The following is a 26,850-nucleotide window of genomic DNA, read 5'->3' on the forward strand; positions in this document are numbered from 1 at the left end:
GCCTTAAGAAAAGTTTACCAATGTCTTTTTCTTTAAACTTATTTAATTGTAAAGTTAAAATAATTAAACTGTGCTAATATTTTCCTCTTAAGGTTCCAGTTCCTATTATTTCCATGGAAATTTCTTCAAAAAGAGTAAGTATGGATTTAATATTTCAATTGTGGATTAGTTATCATGAAATGATATGTGGCATAATTGATATCAAATGTATATGATAATACAGTTTCATTCCAAATGGAACACGTTATATTTTTATTTTAAGAAACAGTATGTAATTGAACTTTTAAGAGATTCCTTTATCTTATATGTCCAGTGGAGGGACCTCGTCATTGGGAGTTCTCTAGACTGATGAAATTATAGATCCATTATAGTAAAAAGAATAAAAGGCAATAGAAGTCATCTTTCTGTCTACAATCAGTACATTGCCTTGTTCCCTTGAGATCTTTAAAAGGAGATTGTAATTTTCTTAGATCACAGCAAAATCCTGTCTAGACATGGGATGAGAAAATTTATTGAGTTTTCATCTACTTCTCTGATTCTTAATAGTTTTGATTCCTCTATCTTTAAGTTTATTGAACCACTTTATAAGTTTTTCAAGTGAAATGTTGACATCCTTCATGTTTTGCTAAAGTAAGCACAAACTTTTTTTTTCCTGATCTGTTTAGAATTAAGAGGTCAATATCCAATTCCAATTAAATGGCTTAGGAGGGGGGAAAGAATATAGTATCATTAGTGGTTGGAAACCATTTCATTGGAAATTCATTCTCAGGGATATTTAGACATGTGTCTGTGTGTTGTAGGTTAGTAGAAAATATTCATTTTTGTCATTGGAAGTTCTTCACTTTGATTTCTGCAGCAACAGTTGTACATTGGATCTGAATCTGCAGTTGCTCAAATCCGATTCCATCAGTGTGACATGTATGGTACAGCTTGTGCTGATTGTTGCCTAGCAAGAGACCCATATTGTGCATGGGATGGTATATCCTGTTCCCGCTATTACCCAACAGGAACACATGCAAAAAGGTAAAAATGTCAGCTTCTCAATGATATATTTTGAATCATATTCTGAAATTATAAACAACTTTCCTCTTCTAGATAAATGTACACTAAAGGTGTATCCCCTAAAGTGAAAATATATTAAAATCAGTCAATTTATGGGGAAATCAATCAAACAGTTTTCAGCTATGCTTATTAAAAAAAGTTCACACTTTCTTTTATTCACTTTTCAATATGTTAACATATCCAGTTAAACTATGTCATTATGCATCACACATGCTTAAACATGTGAACATATAAATGACATAGTATAGTCATTGGAGGCTAGGGTTTGGAGTCAGAGGAACTGGCTTTGAATTCCACCTGAGTCTCTTACCACTTAAATGAATTGGGATGTCACATTTCTTCTGTAGGTCTTGTTTTCCTTATATGTTAAAATTAAGGGGCTGTATTTACTGGCCTTTTTACATATTAAATACAAAGAACATTAAAAATATATACACAAGTGTTCACATATGTAATTTTACACATGTATGTGTGTATACACATATACATTGTAGTACTATTAAAGATGTAGACAAAATGTGTGTGTGTATATACTTTATGGGTATTCAATGTACATATGGACATATTTTTGTTGTATTTGTTTATATATGTATATATAAAGAAAAAAGAGAGTCTAGATTCTAGATCTCTAATGTTGAATTCAAGATATGGAAACTATCTCTACTGATGCCAATCAATTCATAATTTAGATACAGTTAAAGAAATCTTTTGGGATACTGTGATGTTTCATATGTTAGATGAAGCAGATACCACGTCTTCCTGACTCTAAAACTATCCCCTTTACTCACTATACTCTATGGCCTTTAATAAACTAGTTAGCACACCTTACTAATCATAGTATTATTCTTCTGTATCTATATTAAGTCATTAAGTTATTTTAAAATATTACAGAGGGGGAAAGATAATATTTGAGAAAAAAGAACATTTGTGTCTTGAAGACATATAATGCAAGGTATTTTGTAAGTGAAAAGAAAGGCAATATGACATTACCATTGCATATCTGCTGAAACCAAGAAGACTAGGTCTTACAGCTTTTCTTTTGAGTACTTAATAGCTCTGTGACTATTGGAATACCACATCACTTCAGTCCCTCTGATAACTCTGTAGGTTTTAACTGCTATGTCATAAAATGATTGGAATACATATGTACAATGGGAAAACTCCATATTGGTTGATGAAATCAAAACTTTTCTAAGGTAATAAAAATTTTAAAAAGATGTTACTTAATATGTGATCCTACCCAACACATGGTTCAGAAGAATAACTATTCATTACTAGTTCAAGAGTTTCACTATTTACATACTACTCACAAAATGAGTTAACAAAGTTTGCATTACTGGAAATTTGGTTTTCTTATTAAAAATAATAATCAGAAAGCAATAATGATCAATAATTTTATATAAGTAATTATAACTGTATAGATTTAGATTAATTATGTGTAAGTTCATAAACTCTTAGTATCCATCGCATCTTGCAAAAGATAGTATTTATCTCCATTCCATCTCTATCCCTAACCTTTACTCTTGCTATTTTATCACCATTTTCGTTTAGCAGTAGAAGCTGGACTGCTTTAAACTAAGTCAGTTCTAATTATATCCAGAAGAAAGTAATTCTTTAATTTATGGGATGACATTGGGATGACAAGAAAATGAGTAATATCTAAAAGCCTTTTAGATAAGACATGGAGTGAATGTTATGCACAAGCAGGATAGTAAATGATTTTTTAAGGTGAAGATTCTTAAACATTCCAAGAGAACATATTGTACTTGAGGGAAAAAATAAAACTAAGATAAATTCTGTTGAGAATTCATAAAACTAATTTATGGATGTCATTTCTCAAAGCTAGTATGAGTCTGTTGATGGGGTAAAAAGTTGCCTGCCAGTTTAATTATATACATTATCCATGAAAAAATAAAACTAAATCAAAATAACATAACTGTAGAATGCATCTATATGAAATCACCTATTTCCTAAAGTGCTTGAAGTAGACATTTTTGGCAATGAATAAAATAACTCAATATGAAATTGTAGGTATTATACCTTTATATGTATGAGCTTATTTGGGGGAAATTGTCATCAGTGAATTGAGTTTCATATCGAAATTGTCAGAACTTAATAAATGTGTGTCTATGAAGAAGCCACTGTCACACATCTAATGAGAGCTGGAGTTCAGATATGAAACTAAGACTAATTCAGGCCCAACACACTATCCACTATACCACCCTACCTTTCTCATTCCTGAATGAGCTATATTCTGAATGGATAAAGAAGTCTGACATTGATTATTCAAGCATTTACAAATAGTCTTATGCAGAAAGGTGCTGCAAAACAATTTAGTCAATGTGCTGTTTTTGCAAAATTTTCAAAATTTACCCTTTACCTGGAAATGAATACCACAAAATGGCCTATAGAGAAATTCTAGCTAAAACAGATGTATCCACTTTTTTTTTCATCCTGCCTTGGATCAACTGCTTGACTCTTAGAAATCCCTGCTGGAGGGCATGAAAAGTGTTTAGATAAACATGAAATAAGAAAATGGCAAGCTACTAGGCATAAGGTATTCAGGGATTTAAAAGAAGAAAAAATAAATTCTACAATAAATCCTACATTTGCCCCATGTCCTCTGTGCCAGCTGTTTCTAATCTGTTTTATTTGAAAGTGAATATTTTAACTCCTAGGCAAATGGATGACCTATGTAATTAATGAAACGTGTGATTTAATTCAGTACACATGAAAGACAGAGAGAGAAATCCCCTCCACTCCCCACTCCAAACTCCAGTGACTATAATTCTGCATAGGTCATTGCCATTTTGGTAACAGAAGAAGAATCCCTAAGTTCCTTAAACAGGAATTTATTTGACTCTTGAGATTTTCAAAAAGCCAAAGTAGTCCTTTACTTATTTCCTATAAAGTTATTCAACTTAAAAAAATAGAAAACTATGATTTGTTTTCTAAATAAAATAATCAAAAACATGATAAAACAAAGATTTAAAGCTAGAAACAATGGATCAAAGGTTCATTTTTACTCCATCTTTTCATGTTTACTAAATAGATTATTATTGTCTTTTGCTTTTACAATGCCCACATGTCCTCTGTAGTCCTCTTTCTCTTCTTACTAGAGAGCCATCTCCTATACCAAAGATTTTTTTAAAGAAAAAAGAGAAAAATGAACAAAACTGAAAAATACATTAAATCATCTGACATTTTGTGTACTATTAAATAATGAAAGACCCCCTAACTGCAAATTCCTAAGACTTTTAAGATCCTAGATCAATAACCAGAAGGTACCTCAAAGGCTATCTGATCCATCTCCCTTATTTTATAGATGAAGAATATGATGCTAAAAATGAATAAACAACTTGCTATGGTCACATAGAGAGTAATCATCAGTAGTGGAAATTTAAAAATAAGTCATTTAATTCTAATGCCAGACAGTGCTTTCTCCACTCTGTAACACTTCATTCCTTCCCCTAGATAGTCTAAATAAATCACTGAGTTACTGTGGAATACAAACTAGTAGGTATATGCAAACTAGTATATATGTATGCATACATATATAAAACATACATTTGTATAGTATAGGTAGTTGTATATTCATCTAGTTTGATTATGAGAATTATTTATTATGATTATATTTCATGGACGAGGTTAACTGATTACTTCAATGAAATAGTTCTCTGAGATGTTGTGTATCAGAAGACTATGAAAAAAAGAAGCAAAGAGTTATTTAGAGAAAGTTAAGTGGGTAGAATGAGCAGTAGAAGGGAATGTAAGAAGTGAAGTGATGTGGGTGAAAGTTTTACTCATTTATTAATTTTAGTTCCATAAAGTAGTAATGTAGAATTGTCAAATGGCTTCAGATTTTTAGGGCCATCATCTACCCCAAGAGGTCTTTGTAGATAAGTTGTAATACATGAAGGGAAAATTGTTTGCTTTTATAACAGATCATTTTTACTAAAGACCTAGCTAGATGCAGAAATTGAAAACTGGCTTTTAAAATAAATAGTTCTCCTTTCTTAGAGTGAAAATGACCCATCAGGGGAAAAATGAATATACTACCAAACCCACTATATGTTTTCAAAATATAGACAACTCCCCCTTTCTTTTAGTTTTACATTTTATTTGTCCTTAGGCCCCTTTGACAATACTTCTAAATGAGATTTTTAAAATTATTTGACCCCAATTATCAAAGCATCATTTAAAATTTTTGTAATGAATTATTTGTAAAATCATATAAGGCATCACAATTCTGTGAAAAATATCCATATTTAATACCACAATAATATTAAAACAAAATGTATGTACTTATTATTCATTTATCTTTGTCCTCATTATACATCTTTAGATTTGTCAATTCCTTGACCATAATTTGTTTCCCTAGATAATTTCTTGAATCATGCATTTATTTTCAGGGATCTGTAAATTTAATATTAAGGATTGTTTCTCACAATACTTATTTTCAATATTGCAAATTGTTAGTCTCTCCCAGTCAGTATGGCTGGAATAGTAATGACTCTATAGTTACCTGGCCTTCTCAGATTTTTTCAGACAATCCATCAAATGGTTCATACACAAAACCTTTTCCACTTGGTAGAACCTGCCAGAACTCATGTCCAAATGGAATGGCCTTTGAGAGCTCAATCATTTCCATGTCACAATGATGCATCAAAGTAGGACATTACTGGAGGCCCTTAACTTGTCATAACAAAATTTACACACCAGCATCCCCTATAAAGCCAACTTTTTTTATTTTTTTCATTCTTCTCAAAGTCCTTAAGAGGACTTTGTATTGATGCTTTAAAGAACAAAAAGAACAGGGAAAAACTGATGAGTTAGAACTGTCTTATGGTATTTTATATTTGATTAAACCCTAGTTCTAAAACATTTTATTGTATATTTTGGCATGGAATAATATGAATGGGACAGAATTTATGTCTTTTTTCTTCAAGTTCACAGACTTCAGGCCACTATGACATTAACTTTTCCATTCTTCCTTGTGCCAGTATTAGTACTGAGTTTATTTTAAAAAATAAATCATTTAGTCAAATATTTCTCTAGATAGCAGTTGAGTTGTGTAGCCAACCAATAATCTTATGTAAACATAATCATAGATAACTCATCTGACATAGCTTTACATAGATATTTTGATGCACTATTTCTTGAAATAGGATTTGAGCATTCCTTGAAAAATAATTAGATTAATTCTCATTCTAATGATTTTCCAAATATGGCATCTGATTTTAATTCAATTTAGCAACATTTTTGGCCACCTATTATATGCAAAGAAAGTCCTATATGAAGTGTAAGAATATTGGTTACTTTTAACAATTGCCTTCCAATATAATTTTATATTACTTTAATGAATAGGCTATATGTCTATGATAAAAACTGTCTGTAATAAGACATTCTAAACAAATATATATTATTAATTCTCAGCTACTAAATGTAACAAAGTAATAAGCCATATTAATACTCTATTGTGCATCTTTCATGACCTTAGTGATGCTAATTTATTGGATATAGAAAAAAGGTCAGACAAAATTTTATTTTTATAAAATATTTTCATAAAAATATATTTATTGATTTAACAAGTTGCCATATTACCATAACTTGAAGGGTAAACAGCACATTAATGGTGTTCAATCTGGAATTGGTTTATATTAAAAATGTGTGCTGTCCATACAACCGTGTTTCCTCCCTCTGACCCTCAATTAGGTTAGTGTGCAGTTACCAAGTAACCAGAGTGGTAGGGATGGGTTCAAATGAGCCACAGTCCAGCTAATTTATTTTTATAAAAGATTGATTTATTTTATAAAATGGACATTATTGCATTTGGGAACTTGATAAATGTTTTTATTTCAAATTTATGTGATTCTCCCATTGTGATCATCCCAACACATACATATTTGTTATCACTCTGTATATTAATTTAAAACAAAAAGGCATTTCAATGTCTGTTTGCTTAATACTGTTTTGAAAAACCATAAAGCATTCCTTTTTACAGTTTTTGCTTTGGGATTCAAATTTATTCTAATGGACCTGTTTAAAACATATTTTTTTCCATGGTTCTTAGTCCCTGAAGAATATTATTATTTCCTTTAGTAAATTTCAATAAAAGTAAAGAAAACAATATAACTCAGATTTTCTCCTTCTTTATTATGAATGATCAATTTTTCAGAAACAAAATACTTCATGAACTTATAATTCACGTGGTTGTTTTTTAAACTCTGGAAAATTGAAAGCTGTATATTTGTTTTAAGCACTACATTTTTTTCCCCTAGACGTTTCCGAAGACAAGATGTTCGGCATGGAAATGCAGCTCAGCAATGTTTTGGACAGCAGTTTGTTGGTAATAATAAATTGCTACCAGTTGCTTTGAGCATACTTTACAGACAACTGTAGGGAAAAGCATGAAACATCTAATGTGAAGGACCATAGTTCTTTTTGCAGTTGATCTTCATAAGAATAATGATTACTTAACCATTATGCTTTCTTGAGAGAAGTAGGATTTGAAACAGAAATCATTTATGATTTTTTAAACTTGTGAGCATTAACAACTCATAACATGGTTCTCTAGATATTTCAGACCAATGTATCACGCTGCCTTTAATGTAAATGTCTTATTGAGTAACACACCAGAATTATTTATGCCTTACATTTATATAACACATTAACATTTTCAAAGCATTTTACATACATTGTGCCATCTGTTTTTGTGTCAACAGGTATTATTAGTACCATTTTTACAAATGAGGATACCAACGCCCAGAGAGATTTTTACTTGTCTGGCTGGAGTCAGACAAGGAGTAAATGTCAGAAATAGTATCATAAGCCACACTTCCTTGACTCTAAACTGAGCAATTTCCCACAAGATCACATTGCCAATGTACCCAGAAATTTCTTCATTCTACCTCCTTTTCCACATGTCAAGAACTGACTTGTTCCCTGGCCTTCATTCTCTTATTATGAACAAGTATGCCTCCTTGTATTCATCTGTGGAATGTACCCTACCTAAACTCTGAGACTATTTTCAACAATCTGGAATGTAAACATAAATTCGTATCCTTGCTTTACAACATCCTAAGCTTGGTATTAAACCACATGCTGGCTACTTGTTATCCATAACAATTTCTCAGATTCCTTGCATAGTATGTTACCTCTGGTTGCCTAGAGGCCTGGTCCTAATACCTATATCCCTCCTCAGCAGAATTTCTTATTTCTAATTACTGAACTGTCTAGACTAGCTTCATTGTCTATAAAGATATACAGTGTGTGTGTGTGTACTTTCCCACCTCAGCTACTCTCCTTGACTGTTTCTAAATTTCTCTATGAATTTTCTCCTCATGGTCTGGCATAACACTCACTTTGAATAACCTGCTTAATGGCCTTTATGGTCTAAATATGGACTATATGGACTAAATGAAGAAATTGTTGTCCAACTATGATCTTGAAATAACATTGTCCTTAAGGGACAAAATTCTCTTACTGTGAGAGAGACAAATCAGAAAGAGACAGAAACAGAGATAGAGGGAAGCTAAATATTAACCCTCAAATTTTCTTTTCAGGAGAAGTATTGGATAAAACTGAGGAACGTTTGGCTTATGGTATAGAATATAACAGTACTTTGCTGGAATGCACTCCACGATCGCTTCAAGCAAAAGTAATCTGGTTTGTACAAAAAGCACGGGAAACAAGAAAAGAAGAGGTAATTTATCATTTGATTCTATTTTTATAAAAATAAAGTTCTTTAAATTTTGGGAGTAGGAGATATTTGTGGATCTGGATTAATGTCCTTTTAAAAACTTGTGCATCATAATTCTTTTATAATTCACCTTTGGGGGACAGCTTGGTGACTCAATGGACTGAGAGCCTCAAGTCACTTAACCCCCATTGCCCAACTCTTACCACTCTTCTGTGCATTTTATATTGGTTCCAAGACAGAAGCTTTAAGAGTTTAAACAAATAAATAAATCACTTTTTTATAAAAATTACCACATTCATGTTTTTGAGCTTTGCTTCTAGAAACATGAGGTTGATCTAGAAAAATGATCCAGCCACTCAGTGAATTTGTTAGTATATATAATAATTTTTCAAAATTGTAATACTAGCTTCTCACTAAAGTCTGACTGTCTTTCCTCATGGTATGGCTATTACCTAGGTTATTAAAGGGTGTTCCAACAGATGATAAGCTTTTGTGGGTCCTACCAAGAAAGAAAGTCTTAGTTAAGAGAGTTTGGTTAATGGGCCATAAATATCTGAAATTCATAGATATTTCTCTTTAAAATTGTCTTGGTCAGAGAAAATAAGAATGCTGATGAAATCATTCATTGTGACTCATTAAGTGAAAGTTCTAGCAAAAGAATAGCATTTTTCTTTGTATCATTCCCATATATAATTAGATTATTTAAAATGTCTACCTTCTTATAAAAAAATGGATGATTTTCCACTGAGGTAAATTTCTTTCCTAATGAAAAAAATCACATCATTGCTGTCAAGAGGAATTTATTAAATGCCTAATTAAGTGGTTTGGGAACAGAGACCAATAATTGAACCAGAAAGACAAAGTAAAGGTGGAAAAGTAATTATGGAGATAAGAAACCTTTTTTTTTTGCCATCAGAGAGCAAAGCCTATGCATCTCCAATTTTTTTTCATATCTCTATTGTCTCATTTGCCTGCAGACATCCTTATGTCTGCTCAGTTCTAAATCTTTCCTTTGTCCTTCTACTCTTATTTCAATTCTGTCTACTTTTACTGAATTTTTTGTAAAAATTTTACTACATCGAGTGTCTCCAAAACCTCATCACTTATTCAATTCTTACCACTTGTCAGTTAGACTTCTCTATTAACAAGTTTATATAAATTTCTCTCAGAGTAGGTTACCAAGGTTCTCCTAATGATCAACCCCAATGACTTTTAAAAAAAATGTCTTTGCCTTCTCAGAAGCAGAGTATGCTTCTGTGTATGAGAAAGTGTTTGACAAAAGCAGAAATTTGTTTTAAAAATCTATCTTTGACAATTTCTAGATATTTGGTATAAGGTAAATAAATTAACCTCTCACAGACTCAGTTTCCTTATCTGTAAAACTGAAATAATAATACTTACAATTTTTATCTCACAAGGCGATTATGAGAAAAATCTTTCCAAGCCATAAAAAGAGGTTGTATTTTTGTGTGTGCTGTCAGATTCTTTGCAAGATTGATACTGTTGACCAACACTTCATACTACATTTTCTAATGCTTGATTTTAGGGACATCACTTTCTCTTGTTTCTCTTTCTTTTTTTCCTTTAAAATTTTTAATTTTAATATTTAAAAAAAAGTTGTCTTCCAGATTTGCTTCTTCCTACCTACCCTTACCACAACTATTGAGAAAGCAAGTTATACTGTTATGTGTACCCCTGGGGTTTGGGAAGGATACCTTTTGCAAGAATTCAAGACTCCAAAACTTAGCTTAAAAACAAAAAAATAGAAATTTATTAATTTAGGAGGTAATGCTGAGAATGGCCAGTAGGATAGCAAGATGGGACAGCAAGATGAGGAGCAGTTCCTGGGAGGACAGCATGGATGGAAAAACTGTCACCCAGACGACATCAGTTCTGGGGATTTTATACTTTTTACAACAGAGAGTGTTAGTCACCCAGGCATTTGACAAGGTAGAGTGCCCGGGGACATAAAGATTCCTTAGTTTTAGGGAACAAACAGATGTCTGATAGGATCGAGGTATGGCCTCAAGGTGCATCTTTCTGTCCATCTTAAATCTAGAGGACGATCAAAGGTAGACAGTCATCTCAGGTCCCTAGAGAGGTCATTGGGCGTTTTTAGGCTCAGAGTCACGAGGATGTGAGGGAGCAAGGGAGGTCCCCTGATAATAGTTCTCTTGGGTTTCTGGGGGTACAATGCCCATGTCAATACAATATCAATTATGCCTGTGAAATCAAGGAAAATACCTTTCCATACTGGCCACATCACAGAAGGACAAGAAAACGACAGTGAGAAAATTATACTTCAATTTGTACTTTGAATTCATAATTTTTCTCTCTAGATATGGACAACATTTTTTTATCAGGTGCCCTTTGGAATTGCCTTATATAATGGTCTTAGATCATTGATCAGAGGAGCTTGGCTTTCACAGCTGATCAACATTACACTATACCTGTCACTGTGTAAAATAATCTCCTGGTTTTGCACATTTCATTTTGCATCAATTCAAATAGCTCTTGCTATGTTTTCTAAATATGACCCTTCCTATTCATTTCCTAGAGCACAATAGTACTCATTCAAAATCATACACCACAACTTGTTTAATTATTCCTCAATTCATAAGTATCCCCCCAAAGTCCCGTTATTTGTCACTACACAGCTGTTATAGGTATTTTGGTACATAAATTTTATTTCACTTTATTTTTTCTCATTAGGGGACAGATCTAGCAATGGGATACCCAGGTTTTATATTATGATTCCAAATTATTCTCCATAATTATTGCACCAAATTCACAACCTTACCAACAGTTAATTAGTATATCTATTTTCCTTCATACTCTCCAATAGTTTTCATTTCTTATAGGTGTAAGGTGGATCCTCAGAATTATTTTAATTTGCAAATCTACAATCAGCACTTATTTTAAGAATTTTCCATATGACTGTGGAAGATTTTGATTTCTTCTAAAATATTTGCTCTCTGGGGAATAGCTCATCTTTTGATACATTTTATTCATTTCTCTATGTATTTGAAAAATGAGACATTTGTCAGAACCTTGCTGTGAATATTTCATATTACTTTATTGTCTATGATAACTTTTAGCAAAATACAGTTTCTCTTATTTTAACTAATTCCAATGAATGAGGTTCAAACATAATTTTCTACTCCCCACATTTTTCATTTCATTTTAAATCACTTCTTTCCATGGCTCTTATGCAAGAAATGTTCCCCATTCCACCTTTTCCTTTCTCTTTCTCTGAGTTATCCCTTTTCCCCACCCCTCCTATTTTTTTAGCAATCATTCCAACATAACTCATTCACATCCATGTCCTCTATGTATACTCCTTCTAATTACCCTAATAATTATAAAGTTCTTAGGACAGTGATGGGCAACATTAAGAGATGGAATGCCAGGCCCCACAGCTACCCCATCATTCAGACCAAGTACCATGCCCATGCCCCTCTGAGAGGCCACATTCTGTGCCACTCACCCCATTGAGTCCTGGATTCACACTGCTTTCTCCCCCTTACTTCACCCAGGGGAGGGATGAAACACTCCCATTGGACTGCTGGGCAGGGTGGCAGATGATATAGTCAGGTTTGGGGAGAGGGAGAGGAAAGGTGCACAAATACTCTGCTCTCCTCTAGTTATGTAAACTATGATCCCCTCAAACCTAGCTCCTCACCCAAGTGGAAAATGAGGGGACCTTGAGAATTTCAAAGTACACCCTCTTTAGCTACTATTCAAGTAACCAGAAGCCATTTCAAATGCAATGCTTCATTGACAGAGAATGAGAGAAAAAGGTGGCCAGAAAAAAAGCAAAAAAAAAAACCCTATCTTACAAGAAAACTCCTTATTTATAAGAAAATATAACCTTCAGGTTAAATGACACCATCCTGATACATTCACCCTCTTAGTGTAGGAAAAACACAGGACTATGAAAGTAGTCAGAAAAACCCAAGTCTTTAATAAGGAAAGATAGTGTTCAATATTCAGCCACCACACAGTCAAGCTCCTAAAATGACAAAGGGTCTGAGGCTCTGGCACTCTGGGGACAGTATCTCTGAGATGATCCTCTGAAGAACAATAGAACTTGGGGAATTCATATACCTTTTGGGGAACTAAGGGATGGGTAAGTATGATTGACTGACATTACCATGGTTACAAGGAAAAGAGAAGCCCAAACTACACAAATAGGATACAAAGAGGCTTGGGAAAGAAACCATAGCCAGAGAGTAGAGTATCAGGGAGTGACCTACTTACAATGTATAGGAAAAGGATGGTCCCTGCCCAGGAGTTGGTCTTGGGAAGGGATCTCTCATACAATGGGGGAAATTTCTAAGACTAAAATGGTACTTAGCATTTGCTTAGGTCTGCTAGTTACACCTAAATTGGGATTATCAATTATTTAAGGTCTATTGTTTAGTCTGAAACTGGAAAGTCTGAGACCTCCCTGAATGAGAACTCTCTTGGGACAGGGGCAAACACGGGGGTCTCCAGATTTCAAAATGACAGCCCCATCACAGGTCAGCCTTCCTGAAGAATGAACCTTTTTAGCAAATGGTCAAGGGGTGAAGTCAGGTTTTCATCTAGATGCAGGGGTGATTAGGAGATTTCTACCTTCCAGAGATTCTAGTCTACTTTTCTCCCTCAGGCAGGCTTTGAATAGAAATTAATTTGGCTGAATCAGGGGATTAAGAAAGCATGCTAAAGTAGCCCAAATTTGCTTGTGAAAGAATCTGGGGAATAGCTGAAAAGGCTATTAGCCTAGCCCCAGGTTCATAAATCTTATTCCTAAATCACTAAATTACAGTTTTGAATATTTTACAAGTACAAACTCAAAAAACACATCCCCAAATTCCAAAAATACTTTGAATACTAAAGACACTGGTTGCTTATGATAGTAAAGACATAACTTAAGAGGCCATTTTATTCTGCATGAGATGAGGCAATCTTATCCTGAAAGGGATACTGTCTTGAAAAGACCTGCTTACTAACTCCTACTGGGGAAAGTTGGAGGGGACCAGTCAAGCTGCTTCTTCCTCAGGCTTTCTAGTTAGGAACTCTGGTAAACTCTGTGCTATAGGGAAGGGCACACTGGGTCCTTGGCATACATGTTAACAGAGAGGTCCATGTATGCCATCTCTGGCACATGTGCCACAGGTTTGCCACCATGGCCTTAGGAATTACATGTGTCAACTTCCCATATAAGAATGTAAGTATTTTAACTTTACTGCAACCCCTATGATTTTTATTACACATGTTTATTTTTATATGCCTGCCCTGAGTCTTCTGCCTGAATGTTTAAATTTCTATTCAGTTCTTATCATGTTAAATGGAATGTTTGAAAGTCTTCTTTTTCATTGTGTCCATTTTTTCCACTGAAGTTTTTCATAGGTAGGTTATTCTTGATTATAATTCTAGCTCTTTTGCCTTCAGGAATATCATATTCCAAACATTTTGTTTTTTAAACATGGAAGCTGCAAAATTTTATGTGAACCTGTAAGAGGAGAAAGGGGGTTATTTTTAAAAGGTTTTGACTGGGTTATTTAAGAATGTGCTTGCTGGGAATTTAACTTATTCCAAAGAGATTTATTTATAATTTATTTACAAAATGTAGAAAGAGTGAAATAAGAAAATCAGAGAGAGGATAGAGTAAGATATCTAGCTTAAGCACTATGTAATTTACTCCCAATCCCGGGCATGAAGAGTTAGTCCTTAGTGTTGCCTAGTATCTGGGGAAGACTCTTCAGAAAAATCCAGCAGTTAAGAGTCAGCTTTTTCATTCACCATATTTCAGTTCAAAGGAAGAACCTCATCAGGAAAAAGGGTCTCAGGTCCAGTCAGCACATTCTTCACCAGCCTCCACTTCAAAGAATGAAAAACTGCAAGTAGAATTCACTCAGCAAGTTGTCACTCCCTTTGAAACATACTTTCTCTTGCATCACTTCCTGTGTCTTCCTCCACTTCTTATGAGAACAAATCTTAGTCTAAAGCCTTGCCTAGGACTGCCCAGGAGGCAATCAGGCAATTCTGATTTGTCACCCACCACTGCACACATGGGTCACACACCTCACACTCAGTGATTAAGTGGGATGTCTATACTCTTGGTGATTAGATCTAAAAATGGGCAGATCTTCCTACTCAACTTTTAAGTAGGGTGTTTACACTTTTGGTGATTAAGTCTAAAAATAGGCAGGGGTTACAATTTAATCTTCACAATCAAGGGAGAGTTGAATTTAATCTTCACAAACCTGACTATGGTTCCAGAACATGTGAATTATTTCTTCCTGGCTGCCTGCAATATTTTCTCTAGGACATGGCAGCTCTGGATGTTAGCTTTAATACTCTTAAGTGTTTTCTTTTTTGGATCTCTTTCTGGAGGCAATCAGTGAGTTCTTTCCATTTCTATTTTAAACTCTGGTTCTAGAATAATAGGGGAGTTTTCAATTTTTCTAAATTTATTTTTCCAGTTACATATATAAAATTTTTTGACAATTATTTTAGGACATTTTAGTATTCACATTTTCTCTCTATCCCTGTTTCCTGCCTCCCTGAGGTGGTAAATGGTCAAATATAGATAATGCCAATACTCTTTCACATACTATATACTTTCATATTGCTTATGTAATTGAAAATATATATCACACATAAAATAAAAATATAATGAAGGAAGAATAGTGGAAGATGGCAAAGTATGAAAGTATGATCGTCACTCAGATTCTAACAGTTCCTTCTTTGGCTACAGATAGTACTTTAATCATGAGTCCTTTGTAGTTATCTTGGAAACTTTCTTTGCTGATTATGATTATGAGCTTCACAGTTGATCATTTTATAATCTGTTACTACATACATTATTTTCCAGGTTCTGTTCACTTCACATTGTATCAGTTCATATAAGCCTTTCCAGACTTTTCTGGACTCATTCTGTTAGTCATTTCAATGGCAAAATAATATTCCATTACTTCCATATGTAATATTTATTGTGAGCGATGGGGAGGATAGGAAAAACTGGGAATAAAGTGAGGTTTGTATGGGCGTATGGAGGAGTTGAGGGGAGAGAGGGAATATTGCTCGGTGAGGCAAAGGAGAGAGATGCTCCTTGCTGAGAGGAAGCAGCAGGGGTCCAATAAGGTCTGTTTGTCATTGAATGACTGAACTGATGTTCAGCCCCCTCTATGCCCAGAAAAGATAGTCCACTTATCTGACTGCAAATTCAATAATATAAAATTTAATAACCAGTTGGAATTGGAGTTTTTCCTCAGCTTCAGAGCTGAGGCCAGGCCCCAGAGGCTGGCAGAGGGTTTCTCCCACTCCCGTCTACTCTATATCAGTCCTCATTTTGTCTAATTCAGAATCTCAGCAGTAGACAGAAAGCAAACAAGAACAGGTCTGACCTTCAGAAGTGATTGGGCTTGAATCTTCAGGCTGACCCAAGAAGAGGCACACCACACCAGACTGGGCTGAACAAGCTCCTCTCTCCTCCCACACCAGGAAGCAAGACCAACCCCTCAAGAAGGAAGTCACAAGACCCAACAGCCACTCCCAGCAGGATGGAAGTGCTAGTCACAAGACCCAACTGCTAGTCTAGTTTCCTTTCCACACAAATACCACAACTTGTTCAGACATTCCCCAAGTAACTGATGGTTTCCATTTCTTTCCTACTACAAAAAAGTGGCTAATCATATTTTGATAGAAATAGATCCTTTTCCCTTATCTCTGAACTCTTTAGGATATAGATGTAGCACTGGTATTTCTGTGTAAAAGGATATGCATAATCTCATTGCCTTTTGAATCTGTTTCTATGATGTTCTACTTAAATGTTCTATGATTTCACAGTTCCACCAACAGTGTATTAGTGTCCCAATTTTTCCACATCTCTTCCAACATTTATAATGTCCCTTTTTGTCACGATACCCAATCTGAGAAGTGTGAGGTGGTATCTCAGTGTTATTTTAATATGCATTTCTCTAATTAGTAATGATTTGGAGCATCTTAATATGATTTAAATATATTTAATATGACTATAAATAGTTTTAATTCATTCCTTTGAACACTTCATGCTCATATGGCCATTTTCCAGTCAGGGAATGCTTTGTATTCTTATAAATTTGACTCCATTTTCTATATATTTGAGAAATGAAAACTCTGTCAAAATATATAGGATTTTAAAAAATAAATCAAAAGAGAGGGAAAAGAAAAAAGATTCTTTCAGTCAAGTGAGCAGAGAAAAGAGAGCCAGAGACTCACACCATCTGTATTTTCCCCAAAACAATTTTTGTTGTTTCCCTTCAAATCTTGGTTGCATCAATTTATTTCTATAAAATCATTTTTTTTTGATTCAATGTGATCATATTTTCTAGAGCTATTTTAGTGGAATTTCCCTTCCTATTTGAATAATATTTTGTTGTTGTTATTATTGTTTGCTAATTTTTCTAGCCTATTCCTTGATTTTGAGCTTTCTGTAAAAGTTGAGTTCTGCTCACCAGAGTGGTGAGAAGGTACTGCCCCAACATTCGGCTTTTTTGTACTGTTATTTTCAGAGATAGTTCTAGAGATCTTCAAGTTTTTAGTACATCCAAGATAGTGTAATCTGAGGAGAAATTTGGTCACTGCTCTCGTGATCTGTGTTCTGTTCAGGAAATTACCATGTTTCCTTGAGAGTTGTAGGAGTAAAAATGAATAAATACTCCTGATTTTTAAAAATAAATCATTTTTTAAAAATTTTTAAATTTTTAAATTTTTAAAAAATAAATCAAAAGAGAGGGAAAAGAAAAAAAAAATTCTTTCAGTCAAGTGAGCAGAGCAAAGAGAGCCAGAGACTCACACCTGCAGCACTTTACCAAAAGCATAAGATTTTATAAAAGAGCCTCACAGTTTGAGTATCAGCTAAATTTATCTACCAAGTCCCCTTACATAAAATGAGGATGTTAACGTAAAAGGATTCTGGGAATGTAGCTCAGGTGTGGCAAATTTTCCACCTGCACAGGGTGCAAACATTAGTGGTCCTCTCTTCCTTGGAACTGCAACCAGGACCCTTGCTCCATTATGGCTAAATATAAGTATACCTCCTCATCTTACAGCAGCCACCTAGAACTATGTCTCATCTTTTTCAGACCAATAGTTAACTTCCTTACCATCTCTTTGCAGAAATTGAACTGAATCTTCATTTTCCTAATGAAATCACTATCACAATCTCTTCCGAGGCCCAAAATTGTTATTGCTACTCATCTTGCTTTGGGTTGGCCTCCACCTCAGTGTAGCAGACCTCTCATGCAAACATTCTAAGATTCTTAGTCATGAATAAATGTTTCACTCTTACTCTGTTGAATTTACCTCTCTTAAATATGATTTGCGGCACTTTTAACGTTGTTTTGAAGGGAATATTGGGAGTGTTGAGTGAACTGCTACCTCTATTCCTCTATATTGGTTTCCAAGCCCCTGGTTCTCTTTCCTTTTCTCTTATATCTGTAATTTTTCACTATCTTTTCATCCTTTACATGATGCTTTTTTTCTCTTACTTTTATATCCTTATTCTTTCTTTTGGTTTCAATGACTTCTACTTAAATACTCTCAGATATTTCATAACAGCCCTGTATATTCTCCTGAACACCAAGCCAACAAACAACTCTAACCTATAGGTATTCTACAAGTGAACCTGACACCTTATATCTCAAGCACATGTCCAAACTCACCTTATCTGCCCCCTTTCCCTAATCTTTTCTTGTGACTTTACAATTTCTATTGGTATCATCTCTTTTTAGCCAAATTTCCTCATTGTTTTTTTAACTCTTATCTTTCACTCACCTCTCATGTGTAATTAATTCCCATTTCTTAGTGATTCTACCTCTAAGTCATTTTTGCCCATGTGCCCTCCTTTCATACATAACATTGCTACAAATTTAGTATATACCTGCATTACGATCAGTTGAACTAAGACAAGAATTTCCCAATATGTTTTCTGGTCAGTATTCATCCCTCCTAATTTGTCTTTCATTCATCTGCCAGACCAATACTTTTAGGTACATTTTCAAATATGTCACAGCTTTGTTAAAAAAAAAAATCTGCAGCAATTCCTTTTTCTTTGCCTAATAAAAACCAAATCTGATTTTCTCATGAGACTGTAAGATGTTGTTTCAGCTTTATTTCATACTACTTACCTCAGATTCAATGATCTAGTCTTTAATCCTTTGCTTTAAGCCTCTGTCTGGCATGTCGTCCATTTTCCATTTTACTTTTTAAAACAGCTACCCATTTTGTTAAGCCTTATCTAAATGATACCTTCTCCCTTGAACCATTTCTTTTTTCTTCTTGTTGATAATGTCCATTATTGCACAAAATTCACCAGTACTTTGTTTGGTGCCTTTCAAAATGCAACTATTCTGCACTAAAAATAACAAAAATACATAATTTTGGTTATATAAGTTTATACCTCACTCTCTTGCTGAAACATAAACTCCTTGAAGACAAACATTGTATTTTATATAAAGTATAATTTCTATTGTGGTACTTTGCTTATGGTATGCATTGAATAAATATTTTTTAAGTTGAATTGAATCTAAAGGAAAAAATATTGAGCCATTTTATTTTAGTTTAAATGATTTCACAGAAAAAAATGGCATTTCAGGATGAGTTTAAATAATAAAGGAGAGATCACTTTGAAGATTTGGAAGAGAGGAGCAATGGGGTAAGTTCAATCATTTGTCCGGACTGGAAAAAGGTTTTAAGGCCATTATGGGATAGAAGACTGAAAATTTATCATTTTGGCAATGAAGATAAGAGTTTATAGAAGATGACCAAATTGTGGAAAGTCAAGTCTGTGAACATATTAGCTTTTGCAAACCAGTGTTCTAGTAGTCTATTTTTCTGGTGAAATAAAAGCAGAGACACTAGAACTTGTCATTTTGACCTTTGTAGCTGTTCAGCAAGTCTTTTATTCAACTCTTAACTGATTCCTGTGCAAAATATGGTAACTAAGGAAAGCCAGAATATAGGCAATAAATTATCTATTTTACAATAAATTATGATGTCATTCTGGAAATTCAGGAGCTAAAGGGAGAGATCTCTCAATTTACCCTCAAACTATTAAAATTTGTGCATTATAATCCAGAAAAAAAACTTCCTAAAGAATTATAGTTTAATAATAATATAAAAATTATCTGAAACTTTGCTAATATGAGAGGATCAATTGGTTTACTCCTTACAGGAATGACCTATTACAGTGCTGAATTTTTTCTTAGTTTTATTTAATCTAAATTGAATGAGAGCTCCTTGTTTAGCCAGTCATCACTAATTTGTCAGTAGAGGCATGAAGATGCCTGATATTCTAAGGTGAACATTTTCAGTAGAGGAGTCATTGTGTTAGGGGCTTTTTTCACTCCATCTGGTCTGTCCCAGATTAGAATCTCATCTAATCTTGTCTTGCATGGAAAATTGTACCTTGTCAATCTTTCTGACATACTGCTTGCATCAACATTCAGCAATAGCATTCAATCTCATTTTTGCTTGAATTTGCTACTCCTTTATCATTTTGCTTTTATAAAATTTTCTTCTTCCTCTTATTTTTATCTTTTCTTCTTTGGATATGGTTCTTTTTAATGGTACTTCAAGTTAAGGCTTGGATCATGGATTAAATCTGCGATTTCATTTACGTCCATAAATCCTACATGAGGAAACTTCCTCTAGCAATGCATATCAGCATCTTTTTGCAACATATTGTCTGGAAGACTGGTCTATCAATCACTCAATCAATAAGCATTTATAAATTGTATACTATGTGTCAGGAACTGTTCTAAGCAATGGGAATAAAAAAAGAAACAAAAGACTGGCCTGGCCTTCAAGGACCTTACAATCTAATAACAAAAATAATAAATAGGAGGAGGAGGAGGAGGAAAAATAGTAAAAGAAGAAAAGAAAGGGAGGTAGAAGAAGAGAAGGAGAAGGGAAAGAAATAGAGTACAGAGAGTTCAAGATTTGGTGAATGTCACACAGTGAGTGTATATGAGAGGCAATATTGGAACACAGAGTTTCTTGCATCTGATATCAATTTTCTGTCCCCTTTTCACATTATTTCTATAGTATTACTTTGATAAATGTATGTGATTCTGATTAATGGGTAGTTTACATGTCCTGTGATTGCTTTTTATCATTAGAGATTAGGATTTAAACTCCTACTTTAGTTCAAAGATTTAAAAAAATTGTTAAATTCAACATATTACTTCTATGTGTACTCTATAGAGACAGATCAGTTTGGGTCAGAATAGTTAAGCATTCTAACAGAAGAGATTTTATGAGAAATTTAACCTATCATATAGACATTATCTGGATTAGGTCAAAGATACAATCATTATTTTACTGTATATAAAACTTTCAATCTCATTATAAAATTTTATTTTTAATAGTTGTTTTGCATAGAGTTCCATTAAATGTTAAACATTAAAGAGGAATTAAAGGAAATAGAAGCTTAGTTCAATTCCTTCAAGAAATGCTATGCTACTAAAATGCAATTGGGTATTGCTGGCTTGTCTCTTCTCCATTTCTCTGATTATATATATATATATATATATATATATATATATACATATATATATACACATACAGATAGATAGATAGATAGATAGATAGATAGATAGATAGATAGATAGATAGATAGATAGATAGATAGATAGACAGATGACCCAATTGCCATATATCTTTAGGGGCTATTAAAGCCCAGGTGACAGCAATACCTTACAGACTTCAGTCTGTTGTCATCAGTTTTTGTTTTAAAAATTGTATGTTTACATTAGAGTGCCTGTTTCTCATTGTTTCTAATCACTATCATCATTAATATTATTGCCATTTGTTTTAATCTCAACTATACTTTTCCCTCTTTTTACTCCATTTTTTTTCTTTATTCATTTTGTCTTCTATAACTTGACTCTCTGTGGGAAAAAAAAGTTGGTTGGTATTATATAGAAAAGGACTGATAGAACCCCAATTCTTAGAAAATCACATTTAAGAATCAATAAAGAAATTGAAATTCCTGCTATAAAATCCCTGATAAGTGCTCATCCAGCTGCTGCTTATAGTCTTCCAGAGATATAAGACTCATTCCTTCCAAAAGCAGCATATTTACAATCTGGGATAGGTAAAATGGTGAAAGAGAAACATTTTTCTTTATATTGCACCTTAAGTGTTTTGCAAAACTTAAAGTTCTGTATGAGTGTGAGGTATTTGTCATGAGCATCAGCATCAGCATTAACACTATCTGCAATATCCATACATTGATTCTAGTTTTGCTTTATAGAATTTATCTCCATGAATTAATTATGTTATCCCTCTAATTCATTCTGTCTTCTTTTTCTTCTCTATTTGTATCATAGGATATCACCCCCTATGAATTTAATTTGTCATCTCTATGATGACTTCCAGTTCTCTATGTCTAGCCCTAGTATTACCCTTGAGCTCCAGTCTTACCTCAGTGACTTCCTCTTAGAGATTTCCAACTGAATGTTCCAGTAGAATCTCAAACTCAGCATATCTAAAGTAAAACTTATTATTTTTTTCCTAAAATTTCCTGCCCCAATTCCACAATTTCCATTTAGTGCTAAAGGTGTTCTTTTAGTCACCAAAGTTCATAATTTTAATGCCATTTTTGTTTTCATCCCTCTCACCTAATGTAGCCAAAGAGTTGGCAAAGTTTTCTTTCTACTTCTATATAACATGAATGTGTGTTGACATGTGTAACTAACTAGAAATAGATATATACATACATATGGATTTATTTACATACAGGAAGACAATTAGATTTAGAAAGCTATATCTATGTATCTAGATATCTAAACATGTGTAGTAATATATGTCCAAGATAGCTGAGATAGATAAATTGATAGATATGCCTTCCCTTTCTTCCATTCTCACATCTACTTTCCTAATTTAGTCCTAATCTCTCTTCACCTGTATTATTTTTAAAGTTTCTTAATTGGTCTACTCGTTTTGATTCTTTCTCTATTTTAATTCATTCTCTGTGCAGGTGTCATTGAGATTCTTTTTTTAAATACTGATTATATCACATCACCACCTCATCCCATCACTTCTCCCTCCCCCAAACTTAAATGGTTCCTGTTTATCTCTGGGATAAAACTCCTTTGTCTGACTTTAAAGTCTTTTACAATATGGCTTCTCCAGTCTTCCCAAGTGTTTCTCCTCTCCAAACACTCTATTTTATATGCTTCCCATGCCCCAGCCTCTGCCTCTGCTAATAGTAATATCCCCTCTAACATTTCCTTTGATCCACATATTGTTTTTAGCAATTTATTTATTTTAAGTTTATCTATTTTGATCATATTATGTCTATACAACTTTAATATTCCTTTTCTGACATCTTATAATCCATGTCCCCTCTTTCCCTTTCCTGATTTCAAAGAAGGTTGATAATATGATATAAGCTGTACATATTATCATATAATACATATTTTCATTTTTTGTCATGTGAAACAAGACAAATACTAGAGAAAATTTCATGAAGGAAATCAAGTGAAGAATAGTTCATTTCAATGTGCATTCTGATTGCTCCTTTTATGGTGAAGGATGTCCTTTTTCATCATGAGTCACTTGAAGTAGTCTGGAGTCCTTGACTTGTTGATAATAGTAATTTACATCTGATAATCTTATATTATTCTTGTTATTATGTAACTCATTCTCCTGGTTTTGCTCATTTCATTTTGCATCACTTCATATAAGTTTTTCTATTTTTAATCATCATCTTTTATTTCTTTTGGCACAAAAGCATTCCATTACAGTACTATTCCACAACTTACTTAGCCATTACATTTTATGGATATCCCTTCAGTTTCCAATTCTTTACCTCCAAAACAAAAAAGAGATTCTATAAATATTTTAGAACACATAATTTCTTTTTTCCTTTTTTCTTGATCACCTTAGGAAATAACTATAATATTGTTATTGCTGAGTCAAAAGATATACACAATTTTATAACTCTGTGAGTATAATTTCCATATTGTTCTCCAAAATGGTGGGATGAATTCATATTTCCACCAACAATGTAAGTGTCCCCATTTTTCCATATCCCTTCCGACATTTGTCATTTTGCCATTTTATCATTTTAACTAATAAAATAGGTGTGAGATGATTTCTTAGTTATTTTGATTTGCATTTTGTTAATCAGTAATTATTTAGAGAATTTTCCATATACTTTTATATAGTTTTGATTTCTTCATCTCAAAAGTAGTCTATATCTTTTGCCCATTTTCCTGTTGTAAAATGTCTCATATTATTATATATTTGATACATTCTATGCATATTTTGGATATAAGAACTCTACCTGAGAAACTGTCTATAAGTTTTCCTGAATTTATTGCTTTCCTTCTAATCTATGCAATGCATTTTATTCATACAAAGAATTTTTTATTTAATGTAGTCAAAATTATCAGTTTCACACTTTACGATGCTTTATATCTCTTGTTTATTCATAAATTATTCCCATGTTCATAAATCTGAAGAGGACTATGTTCCCTATTCTAATTTCTTCATAATATCTCCTTTTTATACCTCAGAGCTATTTAGTTTAATACCCTTTCCTTCTTTAGAATGAAAACATTTTGAGGCCAAGGACTGTATTTCCTTTTTTTCTTGTACAGTCAGTATCTAGTACAGAGTCTTATACATGTTAAGCTTTTAATAAAGGATTGTTGTTTAATGATAAATGGAATGTGGGGTCAACTATTCATTTCTAAGTAAGAACACCATGTTTAGGTGTAAATTGGTGCATAACTTTTTTTTTTCTTTTAAGAGATCACAATGGCCTTCTCAAATAAGTTCATTGATTTTCCATGTCATGGTTAAGGATTTTGTCTGCCCCTTTCCAGTGAAAAATGTTGGATCAATTGTTTGCAACATATAAATAAGCAAGGCAACCAGATGTGCAGAATTCTTTGTTCAAGTGTTCAAGTTTGTTTCTTTGACAGTATAAGCATACTGAATTGATTTTTTTGGTGTCCTATGATGTTGAAGACGTTTTCTAGTTTTTTAAAGATACGTAGTTATGAAGAGTGAATATAGAATGCTTGGTAGAAATAGTGTAAAAACTATGTTCTATGTGTTATATTATCTTATTTCCCAAAGAAATCTTTCCTGCAGATTTTGGAAAAAAAAACCCACAGCAATATAGACAATGTGAAAACAATTATATAACAATTATATAATCGTGAATATATTATATAATCATGAATTGCTGGAGTTATCCCTGTTAACTGAAGTGGAAAGACTAAATCATTTATGGACTTTAAATATGAATATCCATGTCATTTTCTTTTTAGTATTTGTGGCTCATAAGAGATACATTTAATTTTCAAAATTATTTAATATATAGCACCATGTGCTACTCCAAACTGAGATAAAACAGAGACTTATTTCTAGACTTGCAACTTATATATAAGAGACAAAAGAGTGATAAAGCCATGATCCATCTCCCTACTTAGGGGGTATAGAACAAATTACACTATTGTGTACATGCTACCTTTATATTATTATTTTTTTTGGCTCATTTATATGATGCTATTGTAGCAGGGATAGAATAGTATGTTCAAATACATATGGCCAATAGTATAGAGGCAAATACATACCATATATACATACATACATGTGTTTATATATAATTACATATATGTGTGTATGTATATATGTGAGCTAGGAATATATACAATTTCATTCAAGCTATGTCTGGAGCTTCTTTATGCCTATTACCAAACCCATTCCCTTTCAGCAATCATATTATTGTTTGCTGGTTCCCACAAAGACTGTCAACTTTGTGAAAGCAAGCCCAAGGGCAAGATTAATTGGTGGTCTGTGGTGTCTACAATTAAAATAAAATTGCATTTGACAGATACAAATCTAATCATTCCTTTTTCTGTACTGCTACATATGGTTGGAAGCAGGGTAAAGGGACACTAGAAAAGAGGCCACAACCTTTATTTAAATCCAAAAATGGCATACGTATCCACAAACTATACAATACTGTGCACTTGGGAGTTGGAGGCTGTTGCTGTCATCAACATGAATGACTTTCTTGCTTTGTTGAGTTATTCTTACTACCCTGGCTAGCTTCCATATCCAATGGTAACTCATAAACTGGAATTCTAGTCCTCTTAAAAGGACATTCTTCATCTATCATGTTCCTTGATTTTTCCTTTTATGAATAGCTATTGTAAAGTATACTTTTGGGATATAGGTTGACATAACATTTAGAGAAATGGCTTTGAAGTCACAATGACCAGAGTTCAAGTCCTTCCTCAGATGCTTCCTGCATTATGAACCTGGGCATCAAGAGTTAATATTGTACATAACTCTAAGGATTAAAATAGCAGAAATTATATTGATCTACATTACTATCTCATCTTGGACTTCCTTATAGCAATGAAATTATCAGGCTTGCCACCATCATTATCTATCTCCTTAAAGAGATTCTTCAGTGTTTTAGTGCTTAATACAGTCAAAATAATATCCACTGAAAGCAGGAACATCAGAAGAACCAAGAGCATGTGTATGTTCAGTGGGCAAAAAATAATCCCCAATTGTCCATGTGTTCTCTGCCCCACTTTTGTCATTTATGACTATAAAAAAATCATTAGTCTGATGTAGAAGTTGTTGTTGGTTTGGTAAAAACCTACCTATTTCTGTCTTGTGCCTTTGTAAGGGATGCCCTCACTATTCATGCAATTTCTTCTCTTAAAAATTATGTAAAATTGAGAAAGAAAACATATGGGATCATGGATAGTGATATCTTCTTGGTTGCTTTATTGACCTGTATAGTAATATCAATCATGGTTTCCAAAAGAACATTTTGTACTATAACCTTTTTCAGATATCTTAAGAAAGAATTCTTTGGCACCTCAAAAATTCTATTGACAAAATCATAGAATTCTGTCAGGCATGCTTATTTTGTCCCATTCTATTTTAACATCTTTGTTTACCTTAGTGTCACTTTTAATGCTTTAGAAAGAATATTGAAAATTGTAATGTTAGAGCTAAAATATTGGGTTTTATCTATTGTCACTGAGAGAAGAATGAGCTAAAACAAGGAACAATAC

The 26,850-nt window shown here is 33.3% G+C and overlaps 1 protein-coding gene across 1 annotated transcript in view; it reads left to right on the forward strand.

Annotated features, from left to right (window-relative positions):
• Nucleotides 1-26,850, forward strand: part of SEMA3E (semaphorin 3E) — a 424,903-nt gene that overhangs the window by 393,638 nt on the left and 4,415 nt on the right. Inside the window, exons 13-16 of the mRNA XM_001369740.5 lie at nt 93-134; nt 857-1,023; nt 7,344-7,411; nt 8,628-8,767. Of these exons, the coding sequence (XP_001369777.3) occupies nt 93-134; nt 857-1,023; nt 7,344-7,411; nt 8,628-8,767 (417 nt within the window). The remainder of the gene's footprint in view (nt 1-92; nt 135-856; nt 1,024-7,343; nt 7,412-8,627; nt 8,768-26,850) is intronic.

This window comes from Monodelphis domestica, chromosome 5 (assembly GCF_027887165.1).
Source record: "Monodelphis domestica isolate mMonDom1 chromosome 5, mMonDom1.pri, whole genome shotgun sequence".
Taxonomy (NCBI): Eukaryota; Metazoa; Chordata; class Mammalia; order Didelphimorphia; family Didelphidae; genus Monodelphis; species Monodelphis domestica.